This window comes from Hippoglossus hippoglossus, chromosome 13, assembly GCF_009819705.1.
Source record: "Hippoglossus hippoglossus isolate fHipHip1 chromosome 13, fHipHip1.pri, whole genome shotgun sequence".
Classification (NCBI taxonomy): domain Eukaryota; kingdom Metazoa; phylum Chordata; class Actinopteri; order Pleuronectiformes; family Pleuronectidae; genus Hippoglossus; species Hippoglossus hippoglossus.
The window spans coordinates 2,262,151-2,280,938 of NC_047163.1; the positions used below are offsets into that span (position 1 = coordinate 2,262,151).

The 18,788-nt window shown below is 42.7% G+C and overlaps 3 protein-coding genes across 4 annotated transcripts in view; 1 reads left to right on the forward strand and 2 right to left on the reverse strand.

Moving 5' to 3' along the window:
- Positions 1–18,788, reverse strand: part of LOC117773272 (spectrin beta chain, non-erythrocytic 1-like) — a 750,817-nt gene that overhangs the window by 388,757 nt on the left and 343,272 nt on the right. The gene's annotated exons all lie outside the window — the stretch shown is intronic.
- The window catches only part of si:ch211-14c7.2, a 432,059-nt gene that overhangs the window by 28,537 nt on the left and 384,734 nt on the right, over positions 1–18,788 (reverse strand). The window lies entirely within an intron of this gene.
- On the forward strand, positions 896–17,737 carry LOC117773284 (mitogen-activated protein kinase kinase kinase kinase 5-like). 2 transcript variants are annotated; one of them, XM_034605066.1, is made up of 33 exons: positions 908–1,044; positions 1,083–1,232; positions 6,885–6,942; positions 7,595–7,685; positions 7,764–7,828; positions 8,139–8,194; positions 8,373–8,420; positions 8,932–8,974; positions 9,622–9,694; positions 9,915–10,046; positions 10,434–10,496; positions 10,759–10,840; positions 11,018–11,134; positions 11,256–11,337; positions 11,444–11,496; positions 11,749–11,795; positions 11,870–11,914; positions 12,103–12,123; positions 12,206–12,245; positions 12,629–12,779; positions 12,959–13,056; positions 13,185–13,226; positions 13,666–13,744; positions 13,829–13,905; positions 14,096–14,156; positions 14,708–14,810; positions 14,910–14,968; positions 15,133–15,233; positions 15,863–16,040; positions 16,406–16,474; positions 16,604–16,696; positions 16,774–16,900; positions 17,248–17,737. In XM_034605066.1, the coding sequence occupies exons 2-33, from the start codon at positions 1,122–1,124 to the stop codon at positions 17,351–17,353; spliced, it is 2,571 nt and encodes an 856-aa protein (XP_034460957.1). In that variant the 5' UTR covers positions 908–1,044; positions 1,083–1,121; the 3' UTR covers positions 17,354–17,737. The 2 variants fall into 2 exon arrangements, with proteins under 2 accessions (XP_034460956.1, XP_034460957.1); XM_034605065.1 differs by having other exon boundaries at positions 896–1,232.

Below are 18,788 nucleotides of genomic sequence, written 5' to 3' on the forward strand. Positions count from 1 at the left end.
TCCAAATGACGTCATCGGTGCAAGATGGCGGCGCTCGAGTCCAGGATCTTTTAGCCTGTGAACTGATCAGTAACTTTAACATCGGTTTCAATTCAACCTTCAACTAGTTTCTTCTTTTCACAGTTCTGGATCAAACTTTAAAGACAGTCGACACATCTTTACGTCTTTTGGTCTGAATGCTCAGCTGATGCACGTGTTCATGCTCCTTCGCTCAGATGCTGGAGTTCACTGTTTATGTTGTTGGTCTCACGTCAGTTCAGGGACAACAGGTAAAAAGAAAAGAGATGAACTTCCTGCAGTGCTGCACAGAGACTCCCAGTGTGTAACCACATTGCGGGTGCCCCTTATTTATCTCTGTGCAAATTCTGCTGAACAGGAAGTTGACATGGAGCACACACACACACACACACACACACACACACACGCACGCACGCACGCACACACACACACACACACACACACACACACACACACACACACACACACACACGCACACACACACACACACACACACACACACTCCAGTAAGTGTGAATCTGAGACTGAAACTTGCGCCAAAAAACTGAAACTCTACAAAAATTTGCTGCACACGAGCTTGAGCTCTGATATCTTCCCAACGTCTGTGCTCATGCTCACACTCACACACTTGAGTCTTTTTATCTTTTCACTGTTTTCGTACGTTGATCATTGTGAGAATAAAAACAATAGAACACACAACAATCTGTGTCACACATTCACATAGAACCCTGAAAAAGAAAAACTGTCTGAGAGACGGGAGGAAGGTGTTAAAGACAGAGGGTGTGAAGAAGGAGGTGCAGAAGGAGGTGAAGAGGGAGGATCGATAGCAGAGTGACAAACAGAAACAGGAAGGTGTGTGTGTGTGTGTGCATGTGCGCGTGTGTGTGTGACAGCAGCTCACACTCACTCACACGATCAGAGAGAGAAAGAGACACTGAGCGTCTTTTATCAGCAGCTCACATCGATGAGTCCATTCGCTTTGATGCCTGCAGATGTAAATGCCTCAGTGTGTCTGTGAGTGTGTGTGAGTGTGTGTGTGTGTGTGTTTGTGTGTGAGTGTATGGGACATGCCTGAGGAGGAGGATTGGTGACACTGGACTAACATGGACCTTCATCACAGCAGAGCAGCTCTGGAAATCTCCACCAGGAATCCTCAGGACGACTTTGAGATCCTGCTGCGAGTCGGAGGAGGAACCTACGGAGAAGTTTTCAAGGTGAGAGTCATCGACTGACTGACGCTGATCAGAGATCAGTGATCAGAGATCAGAGGGTCGGTTCAGATCTGAACCTGGTCTTTATTTAGCTGAACATTTAAAGAATCTTTGAAAGAGAATCAAGGTTTTTATTTTATTCTTGTGAATCAGAATCAGAAACACTTTTTTTAAACCTCGGGGGAAATCGGGTTTCGCTAGAGTCGCTCCAGCCAAGAATAGAAATAAATAGAGACCCAGACAATTAGAATAAAAAGAAATACAACATATAGATAAGAGAATGAATTTAGTTGAGTTTGTAAAAAAGTATGTGCTTTATAATACAATGTATAAAAAGAATTAGATTTATCAGTCAGTGCAGGTCCCAGCTCTGATGGAGGAAGTGGGTTTATCACAAAGTGAAAGTGTTCTGCTCTATAACTGAAAACCTTTCTGAGTTTCTCTGAAGCCGAGTCCGTCTGAGCTCGGTCTCTGAGCACGTTCTCACGTTCTCTTCAGATGTGGTCTAACTTGACCCTTGACCTCGTCCCTGTCACTTAAATGTGATTTTCTCAGTTTCCTCTGTTCTAGATTGTAGAATGAGTGAAAGGTTTCTGTGTCTTTAGTCCAGATGTTGACTGAGAACTGGCTTCATCCCCAGGTCATTGATCAGTGAGGTTTAATAAACGAGTCTGTGACTCTGTGGCCGCAAACTTCTGACCTCAAAAAGATTCATGACACAGTAAATCCTTCATCATGTTTTTGCTTTAATGTGGAATTCAACAGAAAAGTTCAGGTCATTCGTCATTTCCACACATATGTTTGACATGTGTTAGCAGCGCTGTCGCCTCACAGCAAGAAGGTTCTGGGTTCAAATCCCAGTTCAGCCGGGGTCTTTCTGTAAGAAGTTTGGTTCTGCCTTGCTTTTCTCCGGGTATCCGTCCTCCTCCCGCTGCTTGTTGAGCTTCTATAGGTGTGTATGTGAGACTGAATGATTGTTTGTCTCAACCTGTCCACTGGACAGAGTTAGGGACAGGGTTAGGGACAGGGTTAGGGACAGGGTTAGGTCAGTGGAGCTCATGTCTATTTAGATTGAAACAAGCTGCACCAGATTTCACACACTTTCACCGAACAACTTCCTAAATGTGTCAAACCTCCCAATGTTAAAGAAAATCTAGAAAAAAGATCCTCAATCTGCCGTTTGTCCAAATCAGCACCGAATTTAAATATGTCCTTTCTTGACCCATGTCCCATTCTTCAAACAAGGAACTCTGATCTGTGGTTTATCATGAGAAACAAACAGTGGACGGGGTGAAAACATAACCTCCATGGAGAGGCTCATATGTTCTGATCGTAGCTTTGGTCTCGAGTTCGGATCCTTTGGTTCTTTGCCGCCGGCGTCGGAGCTTTTCTGGACATTTTGATGACTCAGCAGAACGTCAGCTCTCGGCTCTGAAACACAGTAAATAGGTTTTCTGCAGAGTGAACGAGCTTCCTCTCAACAGGTCAGCGGGTTTCACAGGGAAATAATATGTGACCACTTCATATTGATCCACGTGTTCAAACCCACAGACACACACACACACACACACACACACACACACACACACACACACACACACACACACACACACACACACACACACACACACACACACACACACATGCACCTACATCCTGATCGGAAAGACCAAAGTGGTTGAGAGCGTCATCGTCATCGTTTCCTAACATCCTTGGAGTTTTGGGACCAGCAGCGTTTCCTAACTTGACGCCTGCGTCTCTGCAGCAGAGATGAAAAACAAAGTGTCGAGGATGAAGCCGAGCTGTCGAGTGATTGTGACCAAATGTCCAGCTGCAGTGGACGTCTTCCTTCAGAGAACCACTCAGCCAATTAAAGAAATGAAATATGATTTAATATGAAGCTAAAGAAATATCCTGACACACGACAGGAGACACAGAGACATGTCATGTTCACGTGGGACATTTATTCGTCAGTGAAGCTGGTATGTAATCAAACAGCATTTCCAGCAGCAGAGACTCTTTCTCTCCATTGTGTTGGAGACAGCTCCTGGTTTGACTCGTTGGACGACATCAGTCAGCTCCGTTTCACGAACCAGGTTGAGTTCAGTGGAGTTCACTTTGTTCATTTGACAGAACAGGTTTACAAGAGCCGGGGCGGCGACGAGAGACGGGAACACACGAGAAATACTTTGTGGTGTTGTCACATGAGGAAATATGTCTTTATATGAATACACCTTAATATTTAAATGTTAAAAACAACGTGGTAACGTGCACCATCGATTTCTCTTTCAGGAGTTTGTTGATGTTTTAAAAATTCAGAGAATCACTGAAGTTAATAGTTTATATAGTATATGACCACGTGGTGATTTAAAAGTTATAATAGTAATTATGATAAGACTTTATTTCTATGGATTTCTATTTATCTAAACAAGGTGAAAAAGTGCTTTCACAAAATATGTGGAAATAAAAGAACAAAGAACAAAACAAGACAAAAATAACATTTGAACTCAGAATTTAAAAGACTTATAATATTTTAAACAATTATTTACAAACAGGTGAAGTTCTGCTGAGTCGAAGCTGCTCCGACCTTCAGATGTTACATGTTGTGTAGTTTCAGACGGGCTGTCAATCTAAAAACATACAAAATATTTTCATCATGTTTTCTTTGAATAAAACCAAGAGTCAAAAAGGTTTAGTACAAACAGGACACGTCTAGAAGTCGATTTTTATGTTTTCATTCCTGTTTGTTTGTTGTTTGGTTTGTTTGGCAGCAAAATTCACAAAAGTTACGAGACGGATTTCCATGAAGCTCGATGGAAGGATGAGGAATGAGTCGGGAAAGAACCCAATATTTTTGGGGGGGATTTTTCTCAATTTTCCAGAGAATAATTCCTGGATCTTGATTTAAATGTGGTTTGATTATGGGACTGTTGGGCCCTGACGCAGGTTCTGAGCTCTCTGAGGGACATTCTAGTTTTCTGTTGTTTCCTCTGACCTACATGTGTTTCCTCACCTTCTCCTGGATTCCCCCCCCCACAGATGTCATGTGTCACTGTGTCGTCCTCTGTAAGAAAGGAACATCCCCTAAATGTCCAAAAGAGTCAGTCTGACGTAGAACTGATGCTCTGCACTCTGCTCCGAGCTGCATCATAAAAACACACGTTCAACGTCTTGTCTTCGGTTGTGGTGTTCATTAGCAGGTCACTTCCTGTCTGTCAGGGTCAAAACAACTTTTTACCAACTTCTTTGACATCACTTTTTAAAGTTCAAACAAAGTCCCTGCGTTTATCTGACTCATGCTTTGTTTTGCTCACCTGCCGTCGGGTCAGGATTCACATTTAAATAAATACAAACATCTGCCTTTAAGGATTCTACAGATGATTTTCCCCTCAGAGCTGTGATCACATGAGGAGATAAAATAATCTGCTGTGGCCCGTTGAGCTGCAGTCGTGTTTTCTGCTGAACGTGGTGCGACTCTCGCTTGAGGGCTGCACCTGGCATGTGTGCAACCTCAGGCCCAAAATGAAGAAGTGAGACAAAGTGAGTGCGGACGAAGAACACAGTGTGTTTGTTCAAAGTGATTCAGAAAAACGAATTGTCGGCAAACACCTGTGTGTGTGTGTGTGTGTGTGTGTGTGTGTGTGTGTGTGTGTGTGTGTGTGTGTGTGTGTGTGTGTGTGTGTGTGTGTGTGTGTGTGTGTGCTGTCGGTCAGTTAAAGGAATCCTTCATCATTTGAAACTACATTGAACACAAAGTTGAATATGAAGTTGTTGCCGTGGAAGCGCGCTGCCGATTCCGCTGTGACGTCCATCTTGTGTGTGTGTGTGTGTGTGTGTGTGTGTGTGTGTGTGTGTGTGTGTGTGTGTGTGTGTGTGTTGTTCCAGAGGTCAGTGAAAGGAAAGACCCCCCCCCCGTCCTTTATAGGAAAACACTCAATTCAAGATGGAAAGGTTGTGAAAGGGCAGCAGCTTGAAACTTTACTGATGTCCTATCAGTGACCTCACACACACACACACACACACACAAACAGACACACACACATACACACACACACACACACACACACACACACACACACACACACACACACACACACACACACACACACACACACACACACACACACACACACATGGAGTTTCCATCCTCATTGTACTTGCCTCTCGACCACTGACTGTTTGTCTCGACTGTTCCATTGAGTTTCCAACCCTCCTTTTAAAGTTGTGTACTCGTGTCTCAGCGTGTGCAGGTACTCGGAGGACAGGTCCTCTGCTGTCTGACAACAAGTGTGACTCAACTTTCCCAGAATCGGTCTCAGCGGACGTCCGCCTGCTGTGGAGTCCGGTTTCTGTGTGTTGGTGTGTTTTGGACACATGGACGCTCCGAAGCTTTGAAGCCACATTATGCATCACGGTGGAGGAATGAGGACAATTTAACAAAGTGCTCTGATGTTAACTTATATGTCATTTAAAGCATTAGAACAACAATCCACAGACGTGTTCCTCCCAGTGAGGTCAGTGTCTCGCCCTGATAACAGAGTCCCTGTTTCCTGGAAGACACGTCACTGTTTGTGAGCAGAAATCTATTCACCTCCGTCCTTCAGGGGACGTGGAGGAAAAGCCCCACAGGTCAAATCAGATCTGTCTGATATTACAAGGCAGAATCAAGCTCTGGTTAAACCTGTAAATATAAATGTTATGAGCGTCCTCCGCTGCGACCACACTGACTTTCCACTGAGACATCTCATGTAAACTCAGCGTCACACAGACCTTTGGTTGAGCAGCACAACACCAGCAACACTCACATATCTACTGTGACGGGTCCCGTTCCATCAGTGTTTCAGTCGTCTGTCTTTAAAAAGGGGTATTTTCATTTTGGTGACGTGCATTTCTCAGTATCCTCAGAGATTCTTCCTTTAAAATACTATATTTTAGAACTAATAAATAGACAAATACATGTAGATCTACTTCTGCAGCCTTGGACGTGTGTGTGTAGCTTTAACCGGGAAACTTTGATTTGTAAGGACGTCTCTCAGCTTGAATTCTGTTCCGGCTTCATCCAATGTCTTCATGCTCTTTTAAATAACAATTTGACCAAGTTAAAATTCATTTGAACTTTGCAGCTTTTATATAATTTACTTGTCACGTCTTTCTCTCAGCTCGACACAGTCACATCCTTGTAAAAGAGACTTGATCACAGGCTCCGTGTTGAAGAACATCTGGAGAGTGCAGATGTGAAGCAGCTCCAGAATATTTCATCAAACTGGAACCATCAACTAGATTGTTATTTATTAGATCTCTTCCTGGTTTCTGTTTCTAAATAATGTGAATAAGCAAAGAGAAGTGACACCACTCTGGTATCACACTTTTAAAGGTCAGCGTGTGTGTTCGTGTGTGTGTGTGTGTGTGCATGTGTGTGTGTGTGTGTGTGTGTGTGTGTGTGTGTGTGTGTGTGTGTGTGCGTGCGCCTCAGCTCTTTTACATGTGTATTTGTGTCTTTAGTGTCACGTTGCTGCGGAGAACGGTTTCACTCCACTTCACTGCACAGCAAACATGCAAATGACACACAAAAAGAAACACAACTGACAGATACAAGCTACACAATGTTACTCTCAGCGTAAACATGCTCAGCTGTTTGTGTTTGTGTGTTTTCAGGCACGGAACAAGCAGAATGGAGAACTGGCGGCTATCAAGCTCATCAAGATGGAGCCAGGTGAACGTTTGATCTGAAGTTTGTCTTCACTTTATCAGGAAATATCATAACTTGTGTCGATCTTTGAATTGAAGTCTTTAAACTAAACTACATTTTTTAATTTGGTCTTTGTTACTTTTCTGCAATGTGAGATACTACGGATTTTAAAAAAGCCCCCTGGATAAATGTAATTCACGTGTCCAACCTTTAACAGCATCGTCCCAGTTTCATCTGGTGAAATCCACAGATTCATGCTCACATTTACACCTACATGCAGTTTAGAGACTCCAGTTCTTTGGACTGAAGAAGACCCCCCATGGAGAACATGAAACCTCCACGTCGCCCACGTCCCTAAACATGTCTCTGACAGGAGACAAAATAAAACCAACCTGGACTTTGAACTTGAAGTTTACTGTTCTCTTCCCTCAGCGACACTTTTACAACCTCACACAAAACAAATGAAGGTGAAGCAAAATGCAACGTGGCATCGATGAAACACGTTAGCTCATCACTGACACACGTCAAAACCTGGAACATCTCATAAGCATTTTAATGGACACACACACATCCATACAGTTATTGGTATATAATGTGTAAACCCACTGACTCTACCGGTGTCCATATATATAATGCTGATACTAACCTTGTTGCTTCTCTCTGTCTGGGTCCCCAGAGGATGATTTCTCTATCATCCAGCAGGAGATCGTCATCGTGAAAAGCTGCAAACATCCCAACATAGTGGCGTATTATGGCAGCTACATACGGTAAGCTGTCTGTTACTGGTGTTACGCCCGCTGTCGTAATTATCATAGATCCAACACTCGCTTCCTCTTGTGTTTCAGAGCCAATAAACTGTGGATCTGCATGGAGTTCTGTGGAGGAGGCTCCCTGCAGGACATCTACCACGGTGAGGGAGTGGGTCTGTGTCGATATGATGAACCACGAGGACACTGCCTGCATGAGTTTAGAGGTTTTATCTATTTGGCTCAAGAGTTCTGCTTGTTTCAAAATAAAGGATAATATGTTCAAGCAAGAACATTTTCAGAAAGTGGCTCTTTAAACAGAATAAAACACCTTAAACAGAAAACTCACTAAATGTAACTGAGAAGATATGAAAAGTTTCGCAAAACCTGCAAACATCTTGAGAATCTTGAGAATCACGATTCTCCATTGAATTTGATCCATATATATTATTACAAATACATTTGTCCCCACAGTGACTGGTCCTCTGTCTGAGCCTCAGATCGCCTACATCTGCAGGGAGATGCTCCAGGTAATTTACTTTCAATTATTCATTTAAGTTTGATTATTAATCATTTAAAAAAGCACCTCAGTGTGTACAATGATATATATATATATATATATATATATATATGTGTGTGTGTGTGTGTGTGTGTGTGTGTGTGTGTGTGTGTGTGTGTGTGTGCGTGTGTGTGTGTGTGTGTGTCCAGGGCCTGGATTACCTGCATGCACAAAAGAAAATCCACAGAGATATCAAGGTGAGTTTGCCAGACGATGATTTTACTTTTATTAGAACCCATAAGTATAAACAAAAAGATAAAGATGATAAAAGCCAACAACCATTGTTGTGTGTGGACTTGAATCCGTCTTTGTTTCCTCACTTACACTTTAATGACCTCACTTGTTCAACGCTTGAAAAACTTTACTTTTCTGTATCTAACAAACAGTAGATGAAACTTTCAGATTGCAGACTTTTAGAAGTTTTTTATGATGAAAAAGTATTTTACAAAATGAGTTGGTAAATGTTTGAAATCCAGAATAAGACAAAGAGAATTCACTGACACTTGCTGAAGGTAATTAGCACATTATTAAAGAAAGCTCCTCAGCACAGCAGCAGGCGATTTGAACGAAGCTCCATCAGAGGAGGCAGTTAGCAGATTCTTGCTTCTGTCTGGTGGAGGTTATAGATCAGAGAGTGGGTTGAGTCTCAGTGTGATGACATGTGTCTGTGGTTGTGTCTGATGTGTATCTCGTTCTCTTTTCCTCCAGGGTGCCAACATCCTCCTCAACAACCAGGGCGAGGTCAAGCTGGGTGGGTGGATGTTTGCACAGTTTGTCTCTGCTGCTCTGGGTCGCTGTGGTTGAGATGAGTCACTCGCTGCAGGAGTCACGACTCACTTAACTCATCGCTGCTTTTAAAACTCGACACATTTGTACGTGATTGAGCGGCTGAAAGCCCCTCGTCCTCCGAGTGTCTCACACACGTCTGAATCCAACTGTTATGAGTCCGAAGCAAATCATCCTTCTGGTTTACGCTGTAATTACTTTAACACTGAAGAATACTGAAGAACCCGTTTGACATTTGAATTGATGTTTTTTCATTGTAGACAAGTTTCAGTATCAAATCTTTTGTGTGTAGTCTCAGATTCAAGGTGTGACATCCTCTGTTCTTAACCCTCAACAAGAGTAACACTACAAACAAACTATTAACATGGGGAAAGACGTAGAAACCTCAGAGAGTCACATGTGAGGGATTCATCTCCCGGGACAGACACAAGAGCAACAGACGCTCAGTGTAGTTTCAGTTTTGATTTTTAGATTATTACCAAGACGCACTGAAGATTTGCACAAACCTTTCTTGACATAAGAAAATCGCCTTTCAAATACAACCAGTGATGCAGCAGTGTTGGTTATTGGGATTTTTTTTATATATATACATTTGTTTCCCCTGTTGCACAGCGGACTTTGGGATATCAGCTCAGATCACAGCTACTCTCGCTCGGAGGATGTCCTTCATTGGGACGCCATATTGGTAAGAGAGCACCTTCTCTCCTGTGAACACCTGAAGCTTCACGTTCAGGGGCAAAAGAACTGCAGACTGCTGGGAGTGGTTTTATATCCACTCTCTTTCATACAGTAAACATGTCATGTTTACTGCATAGTGAAAACTTGTCTAGTCAGAGCAACTCTGTCTGACTCCAGATCTGCTGCTTGGTTCTATGATCTGATATCTGTTCCCCTCCCGTCCTCAGGATGGCTCCAGAGGTGGCAGCGGTGGAGATAAAGGGCGGCTACAATGAGCTGTGTGACATCTGGTCTGTGGGCATCACAGCTGTGGAGCTGGCTGAGCTGCAGCCTCCTCTGTTTGACGTCCACCCGCTGCGGTAAACACCCACTGAGGAACACAAGCATGAGACCTCTCACTCTCTGCTGAGACTCATGCTCACAGAATCATCTATAGTCTTCTTGTGGAAACATGTGACACGGAAAAACACACGTCCAATGATTCCTCTGAATTAGTGTGTTTGTAGACGTAGACACACACACACACACACACACACACACACACGTTGTTGTTCATGCATGTTGTCGCCCGGTTACACACAAACGTTCCTCACGATACTGAATGACACACAAAGCACAGTGAAGTTCAGGTCCAGCCCACAAACGGAACCATGTGTAGGAACATGCGTGTAGACTGTGCAGGTCCCTGCAGATACATGTGTGACACATAAATGAACATGTTTTTGTCGACTGTGTTTCCCCTGTAGCGTCCTGTTCCTCATGTCTAAGAGCGGCTACCAGCCCCCTAAACTGAAGGACAAGTCCAAATGGTAAATACAGAAACCTCATCATTATAATGGTATTTATGATACTTGATCATTAAATCATGTGAGCAGCTTGGTCCCACAGCATCAGTCACTGTGCTGGGATCAGACATTTCTTAGTGCATGTTTACACATGTGAAATATAGTAGTACCTCCAACAATAAGTAATAATTTATGTGTGTACACTGTGTGTTTGTATTATTAAATAAATGCAGATTATTTAGTATTTAAGTATTTCCATGTTTTAAAATTCATTTCCTGTCTGCAGGTCGTCCATGTTTTATAACTTTGTGAAGGCCATGTTGGTTCGGAACCCGAAGAAACGACCCAGCGCCTCCAAGATGCTCTCAGTCAGTGCTGCTCACAAACACTCACTCTTTTACAATAATCAATATACAAAATCTATCAACTGATCAGTGGAGACTTGACAGATTGTGAATGTCTGAGAAAAGACAAAGTGATTCTCTCTCTTCTCTCTGTGTTTCTCCTCCTCTCCTCCTCTCCTCCTCCTCACCTCCTCTCTGCAGAATGCATTTCTGACTCAGCAGGGTCTGCGGCAGGAACTGACCCTGGATCTACTGGAGAAGTTCCATCACCCTGAGAAACTGAAGCGCTGCCTGGTGACAGATGACGACGAGATGGAGGTGTTAACCACATCTGTCCATAAATCAGTACACAAGCCTACGAAGGAAAACGATTTGAGAAAAGGTTTGTGACGTGGGTCCAGGTTCTAACTGACCATGTGTCTGTGGCTGTTGATTCAAGGTGGCTGTTCCCGGGTCTTTGAGGAGGATCCAGTCTATCAACAAACACAACCAGGCAGCGAGAACCAACTCAGACATGAGCTGTAAGAAAACACACTCTGTCACTTCCTCACACTTTCCTTCAGCTTCTCTAACACATCTGTATGAATCCTGTTTGAGTGTTTAATCGTTTTGCTTGTGGTTTTTCAGCTGAACAGATTTACACTCAGAGGACTCTGAGGAAAGACTCACCAAATGTAACGGTAACAGCACGTGACATATTATGTATTGTGCATATACGTCTTTACATTAGATTGTACATAAAGTACAGGACACAGCCGATGAGGAGTCTGGTCTTTATACCAGTTAGTATTTCAATCAGTTGAACCACTCTTCTTTTGTTATGTTCTTTAAATGTCAATCACAACTGCACTGATTATGATTGTTATTAAAACTATTTTCTCATTTCTGACGGTAACAACTCTTGATTTATTGGTTTTCGTGTGTTTTTACAGTTACGACCTTGCGTGGGATCAACTGGCAGTAACAAGAGTCCAGTGAGGTGAGGATCACAGACCAGCCACATGCAACTCTGAAATCATAAGGTTGAACATTAACCAGTGTTTTCTCCTTCAGGGACGAGGACACCGAGTCGGACGATGACTACGATGATGTGGACGTGTAAGAAAACATCTCACAGTGTCACCACATCCATGTTTAACAGAATAACAAAGCTTTAGGATGATTCAGACACTAGACACACACACATTCAGGACCTGAACCTAGAACCTTCTCACAGAAGTAACTTCCTCAGTTATTCTCTTTCTGTGCTTTGTATAAACCTTCTCTGTGTCTTTTGTCCACCTCAGTCCAACAATACAGGCCATCAGGTACGTCTGAATACACACAAACTCACGTCTGTGCTACTTTCTATTTGTTTTATTTGACTGAACCAACTTTCTCTGTCAACAGCAACAAATCTGATACAACTCCACCTCCACTTCCTCCGAAGGTAAATATTGAGTGACCAGGGGAGAGAGAGTAATAATATATGTGTGTTCATCACAGTCACAGAACAAAGCCTTGTTTAACTGTTTTACTTTACATCATTATCATGAGGTCAGTTTTGGTTAATAACAGTTAATACACATTTCACATTATTTGATTTTATTACTTTACAACTTCTTTCAGAGCTTGTACCACATTTAATTGCTTCTATATTAATTTATTAGTAGATATTAGTTATCATTTTATAATGACTATTAATTGTTACTGTTATCATTTGATTGGAAGTTTTGAATAAGAACATGAGGCAGTTCCTAATATGTTTATTATGAAACTTAATATTTAACAATGCTGAAGGAACTGAGTGTCGACATGTTTCCGTGTCCGCAGCCCAAAGCACGGACGAGCTCAGAGGAAAGCATAACGGGGGAAGACGATCGGATGAGGAAACCCTGCTCCCTGTACGCCCCCCCGCTCCTCAGGACCTCCAGTGGGACGCAGGTCCGACCAACACCACAACCGCGCTCCTCGCGGCACTCGGGTGAGATACAGCTTCTGCCATCGCCCTCAAAACACATGAGACTTTACAACAGATGAGAAACTTTTTTTAATGAAATGTATGACATCACAGTTTTCTTATTGTGTGTGTGTGTGTGTGTGTGTGTGTGTGTGTGTGTGTGTGTGTGTGTGTGTGTGTGTGTGTGTGTGTGTGTGATCCAGACCCCGAGTCCTTATCGGTCCAGTTTAATGACCCCCCACTAGACCTCCCTCCTGAGCTCCCTCCCAAAGGAATACGGCGTCGACAACCTTTATCAAAGGTAGAACAGAGGATAACACCTGAGAGGGTCTGTTCACAGCCGCCTGTTGTGTTATGCAGAAGGAGGTGTAACTTAAATTCAGCTGTAGATATTACTCATCCTTTTGTTTTTCTGTTTGCTGTTCTCAGGACCGTGCTGAGTGTGTGAGCCCCGTCATGAAGAAACCTCCTGTGAGTGTCTCCTCTCCTCATGTTGGACAGTTTCTCGTCCCGTGTCAACATCTGTTCAGATCCAGAAGGCTTCATATTTATCTCTAGATCATGAGGTTGGATCCTGAAGTTCAGAGATCGGCATCAAAAATTCAAAACCCCTCAGCAGCTGATTTTAATCTTTGCAAATATTAAACCTCAGATAATTTTATTCAATTTCATTATTACATGTATATTTGATTTCTGCTGTCTTATTTTTGACATGGTCTTTATCATTGAGACAATAATGGTTTCTGTGTTTATCTGTAGCAGATCAACTAAGTTAAATAAATAAATACATAAAGATAAGCACAGTTATTCTGGTATGACACTTCACTTTGTAGCTTGAGGTTGCGTCACTATTAAAAACGACTGTAGACAAGACAAAATAAATATCTGAATCCCCTCCCTCTCTTCTCAGGTCTACTTTAAGAAGATCTTCCACGGCTGCCCTCTTAAAATAAACTGCTCCACAACCTGGGAAAACCCAGCCACCAAAGGTTTGTGTCACTGATCAAATGATTGTCTTCCTCTGAACGTGTTGAATGTGTGTGACCGGCCTGTGTCTCCGCTCTTCACCCCAGACCAGCATCTGATCCTGGGGGCAGAGGAAGGGATCTACACCCTGAACCTCAACAGCTCAGAGACCACGATGGAGCTGGTACGATCTTTATCTTCAGACACATTTTTAAATATTTGGTTTGTAAACCACAGGCTCTGGTTTAGTTGTTAATGTCTTTTTTGGCTGTGATGGAAATCCTGGAGCAAAATATTGAGTCTGACAAACTAAAATACTTGAGTCACACTTGATCAGAAAAGATCAGTGAACGATGTCTTCTCTTCTCTTCCAGTTGTATCCAGGGAAGTGTACCTGGGTCTACACCATTAATCACGTCCTCATGTCCGTATCAGGTAAATAAAAGATGTTACTTACAAACGGGTCTTTTAGTCGTGTGTCTCTATCACCCGGAGGTTCCCTGAAAGAAGAGAAGCTGTTTAGATCTATCACCGGAATTTACAGAGCATGTTGAGGACGTTTTACTGAACAGGTGAAAGTATTTCTCACAGACGCTGTTATTCTTAATAAAGAAAAAAATTAGGAAGAAAACATTCTCTCATTTATTTTGACTTTGTTCTCAACATTCCCACTTGTTCTAGACATAAACATCCTAAAAAATGAAAAGAGGAAGTTTGCATTTTGAGAATAAAAAGGAAGAATGAATACGTTACTTTAGATAAAAGATAAATATTGAAGTTAAGTTCTCGACATTTTGACTTTATTTTAATAGTTTGAGTGAAAAAATAAACATTCTCTGATTTAGTTTTGGCTTTTTTCATTCTTTATTCAACATTTCCACATTATTCTCAAAATGCAAAATGGAAAAACAAAACCTTCCTCTTCTCTCTTGTTTCTATATCTGGCCCTCAGATGAATTGTGTCAAAGTTAATTCTGTGTTTACAGGCAAATCGCTGCAGCTTCACTCCCATTCGCTGAAGGAGTTGTTTGAACAGGCTCGGAAGGACCAGAGGATGGTCGCCCTGTCGACCCACAGACTGTTACCTAGGTAACGCAGGACTCACCCCTGAATTTCACTGTCTCTCTGTCTTGTTTGATTTGTCAAAAGTTTGCATTAAAGAAACTGAATGATGTGTTTTAACTTCAGGAAATATGCAGTGACGTGTAAAATACCTGATACAAAAGGCTGCAGGACGTGTTCAGTTGGTGAGAACAAACAATATTTTTGACGTCGATCTCTGCAGCAGAGTTCAGTTGTACTTAAGATATTTAATGTGGTAAAAGTGTTTGTTGTAAACTGCATGAAAAAGCTTCCTGCAGATACAGTGTTGGAGAGATAAGCAGTGGAACTTGTGTTGTGTCTGTAACAGGCAGCCTGCAGCGAGGCTGTGTGTTCCTGTGCTGTGCTCTGGAGTCCAGTGTGGTGCTGCTGCAGTGGTACGAGCCCATGCACAAGTTCATGCTCATTAAGGTACAAGTATTCATGTCTGGGTTGTTTCAGAAAAGCCTCAGGATGATAGAAATGAATTGAGGTCAATCGGTGACATCATGTTAGTGAGGAGCGGCTGTTTGAGCCCGAAAAGAAGATTCTTCCTTCACATTGTGTCAAAAAGGCGTTTTCATGTATAAATGCCTCAAAATCCTAACATTTCTCTTCCTTTAAAGTGTTTCTCCTCCGTTTGTAAAGTTAAATGAGCAGAATGAGAAACTAGGGAAGGAACAAACACTAAAACGTTTATGGAGAAGATGTCTGTTACGATGCCGAGTGTTTATCTTTGTTATTTGTCTGTCTTGCTGCTTTTAGCTTTTTTATTGGACGGTTCACACTGACAGCAGCTTATAAAGTGGCTGCTGCCAGTGAAATCCTTTTATGGTCACCATTAAATGTGTGAGTTAGTTTTAGACCTTTGACCAGAGAACAGACTCACTGATGTTCTCAGCTCTGGCTTAAAGGTTTGAGGTTTGAAGTTTAAGTCTCTTTAACCCGCACACTTAACCCGGCTGCTTTATCAGCTGCTCTCTAAGAAATCAAAAACACACACAGCTAAAGATACAATTAAAAGCAGATTAAACTCAACTTTTCCTTTTCCATGCTTGCAGCATTTCGACTTCCCCCTTCCCAACCCTCTGCGGGTGTTTGAGATGGTGGTGGCGCCCCAGCAGGAGTACCCACTGATTTGCATCGGTGTGTCCCGGGGGCCCAGCCCCAACCTGCCAGTCAATGTAGAATACATGAACCTCAACTCCAACACATCCTGGTTCACCAACTCCGGCCTGGGTACGTCCATTCTGAAGAACTATTTAAATGAAAAGAGTTTATGTCAATGTCAACTTTATTTATATAGCACATTTAAAACAACTTGAACAAAGTGCTTTACAAAGTAAAAGATATAACAAGAAAACTGCAGGAGACAATATCATAATCTTAATGATAATAAAATTAAATCTGCTGGGATAATGATGTTTCAACTCGAAGAGAAGGTCAACGAGAAGAGAGCCTGAACATTAGGATCTGAAAGTTTCTGCATTTTATGTCTTACACTGTTGTTTTTGTTGATGTTGACAATGATGTTGTTGTGTGTTTGTTGTGTGTGTGTGTGTGTGTGTGTGTGTGTGTGTGTGTGTGTGTGTGTGTGTTTACAGAGAAACCTTGCCCAGACGTTGTGCAAGTAAGCCAGCTGGACAGTAACTCACTGCTCGTCCTCCTAGAAAGTAAGTTGTTTATATGTTTATATGTTAGAGACGTTCAGTTCTGTCTGTAACTGTTCTCACTGGATCTATAATAGTATTGGTTCATGTTGCGTTCACTTTCTGGTGATGTCCCACATCTCTCCTCCACAGAGTCAGTACATATAGTTGATCTGAGGGGGGAGGTGAAGGGCAGCAGGCCTCAGACACACGAGACGACCTTCTCTCGTGATGTTGAGTCTACAGGTGAGAACGTCCGCTGACAAACCAGCGATGGTTAATGTTGATTTTAGCTCAGCGCTGACTCTCGTCTGTCCGGGTAGTGTACTTCGAGGACACGCTGTTGGCGGTGTGGCGTCACGGCTGGATGAGGAGAGCACAAGGTTCCACTGAGGTGCTGGAGGAAACCACAGACCAGAAGAAGATCTACAGATTGGTGCAGTCGGACAGGTACTGAACGTCTGTGGCGTTAATGTGAGGCGGCTTAACTTTCTGCAGGTTTTCTTTGTTCCAACCATAGACTAAAAATAAAGATGGACGACAAGATGGCCCCTAAAATGAAGCCAACGTGTCTAGGGGTGTAAGGGGTGAGGTATGCAGGTGGACCCAAAAGTGTCCCTCAATGAAGGTACAAAAAAACAAGGTCCAAAAAACACGGAGACACACAAGGAGTAAAACTTAAATTAAATAAAAATAGGAAACAGGAAACACAGAATGAACACAAATCCAAACAGGTAAAAGGCAGGTATAAACTCCAGTGTTTCTGTGCTTGACGCCCTCTGACCTTCTCCCTGCAGGATGGTCATTTTGGAGACACGTAAGACTGACGACCAGTCAGGGCTGTCCAACCTGTCCAACCTGTCCATCCTGGAGAACGCAGAGAGCTATGTATTGCTGGCCTGACTCGCATGACCGGAAAATTTGGAATCTCCAAATTCCACTTGGATACTACCACCCGGGACTCAGTCAGCAGGAGGAGAACGGACAATGAGGCACCAACGTTATGGTCTGTGATCATCTGACATCGCGGACAGGACAAATATTTTATTTTCTAAATGACTGGACAGCCTCCTACGTAGTGTGTGAGCTGCAGAAGGACGGTTGTCTTCTGAGACTAAAGAAGATGCTGCCACAGTTTTGTTGAGAATGAGGCGGCGTCTGCGGGGACTTAAAGAATAAAGGACTGGAGCTGTAGCTTGTTTTGTTAACTGGGTTTGTATGTCAGTGCTGGATCAAACACACACACTTCTTACTGCCGTTACACAGTAATAAAGTTAATTAACACAAGATGAGGTGAGCTGTATTGATCTTGGAGGGGACGTGAGGGGAAATCATCTACATACATAACATCTGAGTTCACTGCAGCAGAGAAAGGTTTTCACTTTGTTCTTCACTGTTTTGTATAGAAACAGGAGATTAATGGTAAATAAATGGTCTGTATTTATATATATTTATATACATTCATACAGTGCATCTACGGGCAGCACTATTTCTATGAGGTGCAATTCATGGTGCAGTGTCTTACCCAAGCACACTGTGGAATGCAGATGGAGAAAACTGGGATCCAACCGCCGACCTCTGGTTAGAGGACAACCGCTCTCCCCCCTCAGCCACAGCCACTTTACTGCAGGCACAGGTTGTACCTGGAAGCAGGACGTAACAAATTCATCCAGTTCAGCCTGAAGACAAATCGAGGGACATGACAACACAGATTTGAATCTACTTTCATCTTCAACCCTCTGTTTAAATTATACATTAGAATATGTTCATTCTGGTAAATGAGTTTCTTTAACTGTTCATAAACTTTCTGCAGTTGAAATGGATCCATCTCTGGTGACTCTGATCTGAGGCAAACACCTTCAGTTTGTTTAGTGTAGTTAGGCCCCTCCCACCGACGGTGGATTATTCTTATTATAGTGACCCAGATGAATTGGCTTTTTGAGGCTTTAACATGCTCAACTTCTTACCAAACTTTGCAGAAAATTAGAAAGTGGTGAAAATTGACGTATTCTGGAGTAATTTGAAATGGGCGTGGCAAAATGGCTCAACAGCGCCCCCTGGAACGCAGCCCCTAGGTTTCCCTTTGACCGAGCTTCACAAAAATCGTAGCCCAGGTGTATCGTGACCAGACAAACAAAAAGGTCTCAAGGGGCATTATGAAAAACGCAACAGGAAGCCCGCCATTTTGCATTTAGTGGCCATTTTGGCCATATTCCACATTTTTACTTTGACGAACTTGTCCCAGGGCTTTCATCAGATCAACTTCAAATTGAGATGAGTGTCATCACAACAAGACGGAGATAAACACTGACTCAAAGATCGATTGTTCGTCACACGG

Coding starts and splice junctions, on each gene's coding strand:
- LOC117773284 (XM_034605065.1), top strand. CDS start 1,122: ATGGACCTTCATCACAGCAGAGCAGCTCTGGAAATCTCCACCAGGAAT. Junction 8,421..8,931: donor AAATCCACAGAGATATCAAG/GTGAGTTTGCCA, acceptor CTTTTCCTCCAG/GGTGCCAACATCCTCCTCAA. Junction 12,780..12,958: donor GCGCTCCTCGCGGCACTCGG/GTGAGATACAGC, acceptor TGTGTGATCCAG/ACCCCGAGTCCTTATCGGTC.